The sequence below is a fragment of the Oncorhynchus mykiss genome, chromosome 6 (assembly GCF_013265735.2).
Source record: "Oncorhynchus mykiss isolate Arlee chromosome 6, USDA_OmykA_1.1, whole genome shotgun sequence".
Taxonomy (NCBI): domain Eukaryota; kingdom Metazoa; phylum Chordata; class Actinopteri; order Salmoniformes; family Salmonidae; genus Oncorhynchus; species Oncorhynchus mykiss.
The window spans coordinates 19945586-19958035 of NC_048570.1; the positions used below are offsets into that span (position 1 = coordinate 19945586).

Genomic DNA, 12450 nt, shown 5'->3' on the forward strand with positions numbered 1-12450 from the left:
AGATTGTGGAAGCACAACATAAAATACCGATTCCGAAATGTCACAATCCACTGAACATTATTTCCATGTGCAGACTATAACAGAGTAGACCTAATCGAGCTGTGTCAACAGGAAGATGGACTCTCATAATCATTTGAGAGAAACCATTATTGCAAAGATAGCGGTGTTAATAGTTTTTCAGTAAACGAGTGAGTCAGCATCGCCCTCTTCTGGTTTTCCGAAGCTCATTAAATGAACTCCAGTGATTCCAGAACACTCAAAATGAAGCGCAGAGACTCGCACTAAAGTCAGACGCGCGCGGCTTTTGGAGAGTCAAGTCTGGTCAAGTCTGCACTCACCAGGGACCCTCCTGCGTAGGCTAGTAGCTGTAGTTTCCATAAACCTCCAGAGAAATGTCAATGTGAAAAGTTATTTGACATCAATATCGTTGCCGAATAATTTTCCTTGCATCTCGTTTCAAGCCAGGGAGCTCCGAACTGGATCAGTAGAGATCTTGATGCGGAGAGATGCCACTCGATATGTACAGTTTATACCTGAAATCATTTCTTAAAGGGATTTGAATTCCTTTTCCAAGAGGATTTTGACATTTTATTTTTTGTGTTTTGAAATTGATGGATTATTGAGACGTGGAAATTGTAAAGCCGAGTTCGGTAATAACTGGAGTTTTTTCAGAGGATATTCAAATTCTCACACTTAGTTACGCCGGAATAAAACATTTGGAAAGGGATTTACCACACGTTTACAAGAGGAAGATAATTAAATCGGATCCCCACTTTTACAGATTCTTGACTCTGAATCTAAAAAGGCTTTTAATTCGTCGTGATGTGGATTTATTTCTACTTCGTTCTTTTTCTATTAGGTGAGACATTCATATTTTTATGTTTCTTAAGTTTAAAATTAGATAAAACCATTAATTCCATAACATTACATGGGTGTGGATAGTTTAGTAATTGTTCTGAACATAATACATTCAGTAGGCTCTTTCATTTAATGCTATTTCGACTATAGCCTACTCATTATGAAATCAATCTTACATTTTAGTGTCATTAAATTACATTGACATTATTTCCGTAATTACCCATAGTGTGCATGTTAGAGTTTATTAGGTGCAACATTTTACCTACTCCAAATTGTTTTTAGAGCAGATATGTATTGTCTCTTGGCATCTCATTCTCATCTGTTTATTTGATTAAGATTGAGATAGTCAAATAACCCACATAAAATGAAGGAATAGCCTAAACATGATGATGAGGATGATCTGCATGTGGTAGAAAATGTTAAATTTATCTGTTAGGATAATGGTTATTTGCATAATTTAGTTTTACTGCATACTCCCTCTACTTTATTGCAAAGTCTCTAGCAATATCCCCCTTCAGCAGTTTGCAGGTTTAGAACAAACTGAAGGTTTTGCTCATATCACTCTTTCCACCTATATTGGAGTTTGTGTTTGTCTACTCCATTCAAGAGAGAAGCCTTTATTTTGCCTTCAATAGTTTGGTTTTATTGATTTTACTGTCATGTACAGTAACAATATGGTACAACGTTAATATTCCCAAGGTAAGTGCATTGAGATCAATGACCATGAAGCATAACAGATAATTGACTGAATAATATCTCATAACTAGGGGATGTGCCAAATGTGTGTGTGCTATGAACCTATATTGTCAAACAAGTCTAACATATTTGGATCTGTTCCTGGCAGTGGAGGCTGCTGAAGGGTGGACGGCTCATAAAAATGGCTGAAACGGCGCGAATGGAATGGCATCAAACACATGGATGTATTGGATATCATTCCACTTATTCACACTCCAGCCATTACCACAAGCCCCCCCCCCCACCTCCACACACACACGCACACACACACAATTAAGGTGCCACCAACTTGTGGATCCTTGGTGTAGTTGTCAAAAATGTTGCGTGTGCTAATTCTGTAATATATCAAACACATGGAACAGCTGGGGGTACTCAAGGAGAGGTTTTGGAAACACTACCTTACACCATGTGAAATGTTTATACAGCACCAGTGGTATTTACAGCAAATCCATCAAATATGTCCATGCATGTGTAACTCTATTCAGTTAGACGAATGAGAGAGCCTCCTTTCTCTCCCTCAGACGGAGTTACGTACTCCTCGGGCGGTTCCTATTCGGGCCTGGCTGCGACGGGTGCCCATGGCTGGGTGGATTGCGTGAGGGCCAGTGACATGTGCAACCAGAACCCCCAGTGCAGCTCCCGCTACCGGGTGATGCGGCAGTGCCTGGTGGGCAGAGAAAGGGACACCATGCTGGCCAACAGGGAGTGCCAGGCTGCCCTGGAGGTGCTGCTGGTCAGCCCGCTGTATGACTGTCGCTGTAAAAGGGGCATGAAGAAAGAGCTGCAGTGTCTGCAGAGCTACTGGAGCATCCACATGGGCCTGACTGAAGGTGAGACTGAAATCAATGAATTCCTGTTTGTGTCTGGTGCAACATACTCAGCTAGAGAGATACTTACAAATTGAGAACTGCTGTTATGTGCAAAGATGACTCTGCTATTATGAATTGTACCTATATCACATTGATAAAAAACAAACATCATCAGATAGTGATCATGCAGGTCTCTGTACAATATGCAGAACATATGGAAATAATTTCTCATGCATTCTATGCTGTATCTGCTACAGGATATAGTGATACCCTGAAACCCCTGATGAAAAATATATGCTTTCCATTCTCTGTGAAATAATGGAGCAATAATGAAATTACAGCAGCGAGACCTGTTATGAGAGCACTATTGGTTTTCACCACAAGAGTTCCATATTATTAGGTTATAAACCCACCGTTCAATGACCTGGAGCCGGCCACTTGCACTGTACAGTGCAGGAGGTAATGTTTCACTTAAACCTTAACCCTTCAAAAGGCTACTTTACATTGTCATAAACGTGGTATGATGAATATCTTAAAACATCCCTGCAGCTGATGTCAAATCAGATCATAAGATCTAATGTAGTCAAAACGTTTGACATTTCATATGCTATTGGGCAGCAGGTAGCCTAGTGGTTAGAGCATTGGACTTGTAACTGAAAGGCTGCAAGATAAAATCCCAGAGCTGTCAAGGTAAAAACCTGTCGTTCTGCCCCTGAACAGGCGTTAACCCAGTGTTCCTAGGCCGTCACTGAAAATAAGAATTTGTTCTTAACTGACTTGCCTAGTTAAATAAAGGTCAAATAAAAATGTCAACCGCAGTTGGAGATGTCAGTCTCTAAGCTCTATGCTTTATGATAGAAGGTTTAAGTGGAATGTTAGAACACTGAAGCAGACCTTCTTGAACAGAGTTAACATTTTATGATACATTACGCCTCAATAAGTTGTTTGGACAAATACAGACCTCCCGTGTGTCCTTCACTGAGGATACTTAACCGAAGAATGCAACTGTCCCATTTAGGCACTGTCCAGGGAGATAAAACGGGCCTTAATGGATGCCAGAGTTCTTACAGTGCAGCTTTAATCTGATCACGATCCATTGTGCAGTCAACCAGGCTTTTGTTAACTGGTAAAAATCTGTGTATAACATTGTTTTTTTGGAAACAAACACAAGGGCTGATTCCCCACAGACCCTCAAAAACGCTGCAACCCACTTAAAAAATTGTTGTGGACAAAAACTGGAAAAAGTTGGGATATTGTAGGAAGATCACCAGCTTTGAAAGGTTTTCTCAGCAGATAGGGAGATGTCTACGGGCTATGTAGATAAATCCTAAGAGCCCGCCTGTGTTGCTGTTGACTAAAGTGGCAAGTCATTAAGGAACTTTGGGGCAGATTTATTAAAGGCCCATCGCAACCCATTTTTTTCAATATCAAATCATTTCTGGGTAACAATTATGTACCTTACTGTAATAATTTCCCATTAAAATGGTATACAGTGCATTCGGAAAGTATTCAGACCCTTTCCCTTTTGCCACATTTTGTTACGTCACAGCCTTATTCTAAAATGGATGAAATCAAACATGTTCCTCAACGATCTAAACCCATAACGACAAAGTGAAAACAGGTTTTTTATATTTTTTTGCAAATGTATTACAAATAAAAAACAGAAATAGCTTATTTACATAGGTATTCAGACCCTTTGCTATGAGACTCAAAATTGAGCTCAGGTTCATCATGTTTCCATTGATCATCCTTGAGCTGTTTCTACAACTTTATTGGAGTCCACCTGTGGTAAATTCAATTGAGGGTTCACCTTCCAACAGAACAACGACCCTAAGCACACAGCCAAGACAACACAGGAGTGGCTTTGGGACAAGTCTCTGAATGTCCTCGTGTGGCTCAGCCAAAGCTCGAGCTTGAACCCGATCAAAAAATCTCTGGAGAGACTTGAAAGTAGCTGTGCAGCGAGGCTCCCTATCCAACCAGACAGAGCTTGAGAGGATCTGCTGAGAAGAATGGGAGAAACTACCCAAATACAAGTGTGCCAAGCTTGTAGTGTCATACCCAAGAAGACTCGAGGCTGTAGTCTCTGCCAAAGGTGCTTCAACAAAGTACTGAGTAAAGTGTGAATACTTAAGTAAATGTGATATTTCATTTATTTTTTTGATACATTTCAAAAATGTTAATCTGTTTTTGCTTTGTCATTATGGAGTACTGTGTGTAGATGAGGATAAAAATGGGTCTGTAACGTAACAAAATGTGGAAAAATTCAAGGGGTCTGTCTACATTCCGAATGCACTGTATATATTTTTTTCATTGCTTTTCAGCAAAAATAATTTCTCAAATGTATTTTGCTAGGAGTGGTCTGAATGAGGCACCTAATTGGAGAGGCCTAATGTAATGAATGATATGTAACCTTAACTAGCTGTTATTGGCAGAGGTTTGGAACTCTTTGTTATTGGGTCAAAACTGAATTTTGACTGCATGGCCATTTTAAAGGTTTGTATGTGCTTAATTGCAACAATTGCAGTTCTAGGCATTTTTCATAATGTATTGTAGGCAGGTTTAAGAGTTGAGCACAACATATGGGTGGAGTATAGTGAAAGAGACAGGAGCAACAAGTATACATGTCATGCAAGTGTAGAATTTAAATATGACAAAACAAAAGCGAAGGTAAAAATCGTCTGTAAGTAGCCTACATGTCCTTGTATGTTATTCATCTTCTATTTTGATACAGTATGTGAATTTTCAATAATGAAATGTTCTGAGTGTAATGTAGGGATAAGGGCGTACACTCCTAGTGCAAGGATAATCGCACATCCAACCCAGTAGCAGCCTTCACATTGCTAATGAATTTGCTCTTATTTTTGTAATGTGCACTTTGGAATAAGCCGGCCAATTTGCTGTTTTCCAAGGTAATTTGGTGAGTGCTTAGACTGTTTCGCTGTGCATAGGATAGTTTAGGTGGCACAGTCAAGGGTGGTGCCGCTGTGAAAAGGACAAGCTTTTGTTGGGCTACTCACGCTCCGTCTTTGGCAGTCGTAAATGTGACCCATTAATTGAAGTTTTAAAATAAATGCCAGCTGAATTCAATGTGTCAATGTACCTGTCTTTGGCGGGTAATGGCTCGCCTTTTGAATAGGTCATTTTCACTGTCGGACAACTGGGGTTAAGAGTCTGAATCTACAAAAGGCATGTGTGGGAGCATGCTCTTTAAAAACATAAAGGCAGCTGCATTTCTCTTTCGATTGGGCCTTAAACCTCATGGGGAGAGCACCAGGGTTTGAGGCAGTTCCAACCAGTCAGTTAACAGTAAGTCCCATTCCTCACATATCGCTGGTTTGTTCTTTAAATTGAAAGTGATTTGAGCAGATAGCAAAGAGAATTGAAAGCCTTTATGTGGGCGGTTTCCTTGCAGTTTAATTAGTAGAACAGACTTCTACAGCAGGGAGAATACGTGAGTCTGTCTCAGGCCATTGGGAGATCTTACATGAAATAACCAAAGAATCAATTTTTTTTTAAATTATTTATTCCCCTCCATTTTTATGAATGCCAGCATTCTTAAAGGTCAGGAGCCGAATTTGTCAGTATTCTATGATAATATCGCTAGGCAGCTAATTTAGAGAGGGGGAAATAGGAACCTTATGCCAGCTTGAGTATGTTATACTGGGGACCCAAGCAGAGTTAAAAGGAGAACATACATGGGGTTACAGAGGTACACAGTATTCCTCAGTGAACCCATCATTACCATGAGCTATGGTAGTAGTCACTGGCCATTACCTAAGCCATCCACTGTCCTCTGAGGCAATGGGAGTTTGCCTCTGCATGCTGAATGTGTACTCTATTTTTCCTGATCTGACCACGCTCACTAGGTGGGTGCTTCATCATCCAAGGAAGAAGACCTGTCAATATTTTTCTGGAACAGATCAAAATCTTTTCAGGTCCCCCAAAACTTGTGAAAAGGATCAGTGAAATATGATGACAGTGATGGTTCTCTATGTCCTTTCAAATCCCTCTAATGATTTCCTTTACTATATCTGAAGATCCACCAAACAGTTTTCAATATTACTAAAATGACACCCAGTGTGGCAGCTATTGTTGGGAAATTCTCCACTCTTACCCAGGCAGGAAGAGACAGCCTGTTTTGCCTTCTTAATACGGGCATGTTGGGATTTGGATTTGTCCTGCCACGAAGGTTTTAGGATGATTGAATGTGCATGTTTGAAATCATGGGAGTGGACTAGCTATCAAAGCCTGTGCAATTTTCTTCTCCACAGATAGTCCTCAACTAACGAGAAATACGGAATCAATATTCTACATTTATGCAAATAGACTAGGCCACCTTTAAACAAATAAGATGAATGACAGCTATTAAAATTGACTTTGCTTCAAGCCATAAGCTGTTTACCAAGACCGGAAAATCCATAGGACGCTTCCATCACCTCAGGAATGTACTCCTATTGATAATGAATACGTTATGGATTTGAGATTCTGTACAGTTTAAAACCCTTAGGCAGTCATCCCCGAATCCACTGAAGAGCAGAATCCCCTACAAGGGAGGCCTGATTGTCTGTGCCACTCTCGCCATGCGCAACACTGTCAGAACAAAGGAAGTCAAATAGTCCTAATTACCACAATAAGTTGTTGCCCTCTGGCAAACAATCGTACACTAAACAGCTGGGAAGAATTTGTATTACTTGATTAATGCATAATTGATTGGGTGACTGTCAAATAGCATAGTTCTTGAAAAACAGAGTGGCATGGCGAATGTGTTGCCAATGTGAATCTTTTAACCCTCAAGCGAGAGTACAATTACGCTGTATTTGTGCAGTTCTAATTCTGTATGGCATGTGATAACATTGTAAAACACTTTCAAAATTAATTCACTAACTTTGTTCACGCTATCGTTTTATGTTTGACAATATTATTGTTAATGCAGTATTACTTCCTCTTTGACTTACATTAAGATGCACTGTTATTACTACACAACAGTAGTAGGCTTGATAACCAACAACGACGAGACAGCCTGTAGGGAGGAGGCGAGGGCACTCGGAGTATGGTGTCAGGAAAACAACCTCTCACTCACCGTCAACAAAACAAAGGAGATGATTGGGGACTTCAGGAAACAGCAGAGGGAGCACCCCCCTATCCACGTCAACGGGACAGCAGTGGAGAATGTGGAAAGTTTTAAGTTCCTCTGAGCACACATCACGGACAAAGTGAACTGTTCCACCCACACAGACAGTGTGGTGAAGAAGGTGCAACAGCGCCAATAAAAACCTCAGGAGGCTGAAGAAATTCGAGCTTGTCACCAAAAACCCTCACAAACTTTTACAGATGCAAAATTGAGAATATCCTGTTGGGCTGTATCACTGCTTGGTACGGCAACCGTATACGCCAACAACCTCTGCACACTGCATCACCGGGGACAAACTACCTGCCCTCCAGGACACCTACAGCACCCATTGTCACAGGAAGGCCAAAAAGATAATCAAGGACAACAACCACCCGAGCCACTGCCTGTTCACCCCGCTATCATCCAGAAGGCGAGGTCAGTACAGGTGCATCAAAGCTGGGACCGAGAGACTGACAAATAGCTTCTATCTCTAGGCCATCAGACTGTTAAACAGCCATCACTAACACAGACAGGCTGCTGCCTACATACAGACTTGAAATCATTGGCCACTTTAACAAATATGGTGGGGCAAAAAAAGTATTTAGTCAGCCACCAATTGTGCATGTTCTCCCACTTAAAAATATTAGAGAGGCCTGTAATTTTCATCATAGGTACAGTTCAACTGTGACAGACCAAATGAGAAAAAAAATCCAGAAAATCACACTGTAGGATTTTTAATGAATTTATTTGCAAATTATGGAACTTGCACAATTGGTGGCTGACTAAATACTTTTTTGCCCCACTGTAGATCAATAGTCACTATAACAATTACACTTTAATAATGATGTATACATATCTTGCATTACTCATCCCTTATGTAAATACCCTCTATTGTATCTTGCCTATGCCGCTCGGTCTTCGCTCATCCATATATTTATATCTATATATTATTATTCCATCCCTTTACTTAGATTTGTGTGTTTTAGGTAGTTGTTTTAGAATTGTTAGATTACTTGTTAGATATTATTGCACTGTCAGAACTATAAGCACATGCATTTTGCTACACTCACAATAACATCTGCTAACCATGTGTATGTGACCTATACAATTTGATTTGATTTAATTATTATATGTGGATGAGGCTACATGATTTTCTACTTGTATGAGAGGCAGGTACACTTTTTTCTCGGCCGCTTGGGTTAAACTGAAATGGTTTGGATCCCTCAACTTCCCCACAGTCCCCACAGATATAGAATAGAGCTTCATCATCCATGATCCTCTGTAAGCTGTCCCGGAGACTGGCCACAACACTTTCAATGCTAGAACATTTGGCTTTGTTTGAAGATTACACTATTTTACAATGTCCAGTTAGGATGGATAAACATACTTCATGGCAAGTCTCTGGGAAAATAACCTTTCTCAGTAGTATCTGTAGTTCCCCTGAGATTTCCAAGCACTTGTAAAATGGGAAATTGTTGTACATGGGCATGCTGAGGGACAGAGTATACTATGTTTGTCTGGCTGTCTTTGCTTTCTCACTACATACAGTGCCTTCAGAAAGTATTCAGACCCCTTGACTTTTCCCACATTTTGTTACATTACAGCCCTATTCTAAAACGGATTAAATAAAACGGACTTGTCCTCTTGCTCAGTTGTGCACCGTGGCCTCCCACTCCACTTTTTATTCTGGTTAGAGCCAGTTTGCGCTGTTCTGTGAAGTGAATAGTACACAGCGTTGTACGAGATCTTCAGTTTCTTAGAAATTCTCACATGGACTAGCTTTCATTTCTCAGAACAAGAATAGACTGACGAGCTTCAGAAGAAAGTTATTTCTTTCTAGCTATTTTGAGCCTGTAATCGAACCCACAAATGCTGATGCTCCAGATACTCAACTAGTCTAAAAATGCCAGTTTTATTGCTTCTTTAATGAGCACAACATTTTTCAGCTGTGCTAACATACTTGCTAAAGGGTTTTCTAATGATCAATTAGCTTTTTAAAATGATTAACTTGGATTAGCTAACACAACGTGCATTGGAACACAGGAGTGATGGTTGCTGATAATGGTCCTCTGTATGCCTATGTAGATATTCCATTAAAAATCATCAGTTTCCAGCTACAATAGACATTTACAACATTAACAATGTCTACACTGTATTTCTGATCAATGTGATGTTATTTTAATGGACAAAAACAAGGACATTTCTAAGTGACCCCAAGCCCAATGAATGGTAATGTATGTTATACTTGAGCTTTCATCTAACTTATTCTGTGCCTCTATGGTACAGTTTTTGTTGCTATCGATCTGTACTGTTAGTCCTTCCATTTCCTTTGTTAATATGGACTCTTTTGACCTAAATTGCTTTTGTTTTAGAAATGACTACTAAATTGTGTGATTTAAAAGTGTCCCATACAATAAGGGGATCTGCTGTACCTATGCTAATTTTTCTGTCCTAGTTAAAAACAAGTTATCATCCAATAGGATTTGATTGAATTTCCACCATAAGCCTCCACCATGTATATCTCACTAAGTCAGGATATTTAAGCCTCCATATATCCACTAGTTTCAATATATCCATGATATCCGAGAGGGGTTGAATGAGTCATTTGGAAGCTAGGGAGGATAAGGTGGCCACACTTTAGTATGAGAAGCTAGAATTTAGAACGGATACTGGGGTAACCCCCTACTATCCCGTACTGGGGTAACCTCCTACTAGCCTGGACACTGGGGTTATCCTTTTAGTAGCCCAGACATTGGGGTTAACCTTCTACTACCCATTGAGGCAGATGGCTTGTTCATAACATAACCCTTTGATATTGCCAAACACTTTAATAACTTTTCTGTTGACAAGATTAGCTAACTTTGGCATGACATGCAAACAACAAACGCTGAGCCTTCATATTCATGAATATCGGACCAAGTAATGAAACACAAGCACTGTACTTTTGAGTTCCGCAATGTTGGTGCAGAAGAGGGATTTTGTTTGCTATTTATATATAAGGAGAAGCCACCTGTTACCGACAACCTGGATGGTAAATTGCTGAGGTTGGTAGCGGAATACATTGCGACTCCTGTTGGCCACATCTTCAATTTAAACCAAGAAGACGGTGTGTACCCTCAGGGCTGGAGGGAGGCAATGGTCATTCCGCTGTCTAGGAATAGCAAAGCAACCTTTAATGGGGGGGTCCTCACATACAGTTGAAGTCGGAAGTTTACATACACTTAGGTTGGAGTCATTAAAACTCGTTTTTCACCCACTCCACAAATTTCTTGTTAACAAACTATAGTTCTGGCAAGTCGGTTAGGACATCTACTTTGTGTGTGACACAAGTCATTTTTCCCAAACATTTTTACAGACAGATCCATAGTAAAACGAGTCCTATATCGACATAACCTGAAAGGCCACTCAGCAAGGAAGAATCCACTGCTCCAAAACCGCCATTAAAAAGCTAGACTACGGTTTGCAACTGCACATGGGGACAAAGATTGTACTTTTTGGAGAAATGTCCTCTTGTCTGATGAAACAAAAATATAACTGTTTGGCCATAATGACCATCATTATGTTTGGAGGAAAAAGGGGAGGCTTGCAAGCCGAAGAACACCATCCCAACCATGAAGCACACGGGTGGCAGCATCATGTTGTCGGGGAGCTTTGCTGCAGGAGGGACAGGTGCACTTCACAAAATAGATGGCATCATGAGGTATAGAAATTATGTGGTTATATTGAAGCAACATCTCAAGACATCAGTCAGGAAGTTAAAGCTTGGTCACAAATGGGTCTTCAAAATGGCCATTAACCCCAAGCATACTTCCAAAGTTGTGGCAAAATGGCGTAAGGACAACATAGTCAAGGTATTGGAGTGGCCATCACAAAGCCCTGACCTCAATCCTATAGAAAATTTGAGGGCAGAACTGAAAAAGCGTGTGCGAGCAAGGAGGCCTACAAACCTGACTCAGTTACACCAGCTCTGTGTCACGACTTCGGCTGAGGTCGGCTCCTCTCCTTGTTCGGGCGGCGTTCGGCGGTCGACATCCCCGGCTTTCTAGTCATCACTGATCCATGTTTCCTTTTTCCTTTTGTTTTGTCTTGGTTACGCACACCTGATTTCTATTCCCTTATTATGTTCCTTATTTAATCTCTCGTCGACCTTTCTGTATTGTGTTACCGTGTGTGTTGGAGGGTTCTCTCTATACGTGATGTTTCCTTGTTGGAGATATTCCGGGTTTTTTTGTATTAATATTTTGAGTAAAGACTTTTGTGTTGTTCCTCAAACCTGTGTCCTGCGCCTGACTCAGACAACGAACCCAGCACATTGTTACACTCTGTCAGGAGCAATGGGCCAAAATTCACCGAACTTTTTGTGGGAAGCTTGTGGAAGGCTACCCAAAAGGTTTGACCCAAGTTAAACAATTTAAAGGCAATGCTACCAAATGCTAATTGAGTGCATGTAAACTTCTGACCCACTGGGAATGTGATGAATGAAATAAAAGCTGAAATAAATAATTCTCTACTATTATTCTGACATTTCACATTCTTAAAATGACCTAAAACAGGGAATTTTTACTAGGATTAAATGTCAGGAATTGTGAAAAACAGAATTTAAATGTATTTGGCGAAGGTTTACGTAAACTTCCGACTTCTACTGTATTCATTCTGTCTGTCCAGGTGGGTGAGGGCAGTTTGCATTGTGAGGTCAGTTTGCAGTGCAATGGCGATTGCGTTGTCATTGGATCTGTCGGGTGGTAGGCGATTTGAAGAGGGTTGAGTGTGTCGGGGAGGGAGGAAGGGATGTGGTCTTTGACTAGCCTGTCAAAGAACTTCATGGTGACGGAAGTGAGTGCTACGGGTCAGTGGTTATTCAGTTCAGTTACTTTCCCATTTTTGAGCACGGGATAATAGTGGACATCTTGAAGCAGGTGGGGATAACACAATGTC

At 40.6% G+C, this 12450-nt stretch overlaps 1 protein-coding gene across 1 annotated transcript in view; it reads left to right on the forward strand.

The window, feature by feature from the left end:
* The first annotated feature begins 283 nt into the window (after positions 1-283).
* Positions 284-12450, forward strand: part of LOC110525417 (GDNF family receptor alpha-2) — a 65864-nt gene continuing 53697 nt past the window's right edge. The window contains exons 1-2 of the mRNA XM_021605496.2: positions 284-859; positions 2115-2423. Of these exons, the coding sequence (XP_021461171.1) occupies positions 823-859; positions 2115-2423 (346 nt within the window). The 5' untranslated portion in view covers positions 284-822. The remainder of the gene's footprint in view (positions 860-2114; positions 2424-12450) is intronic.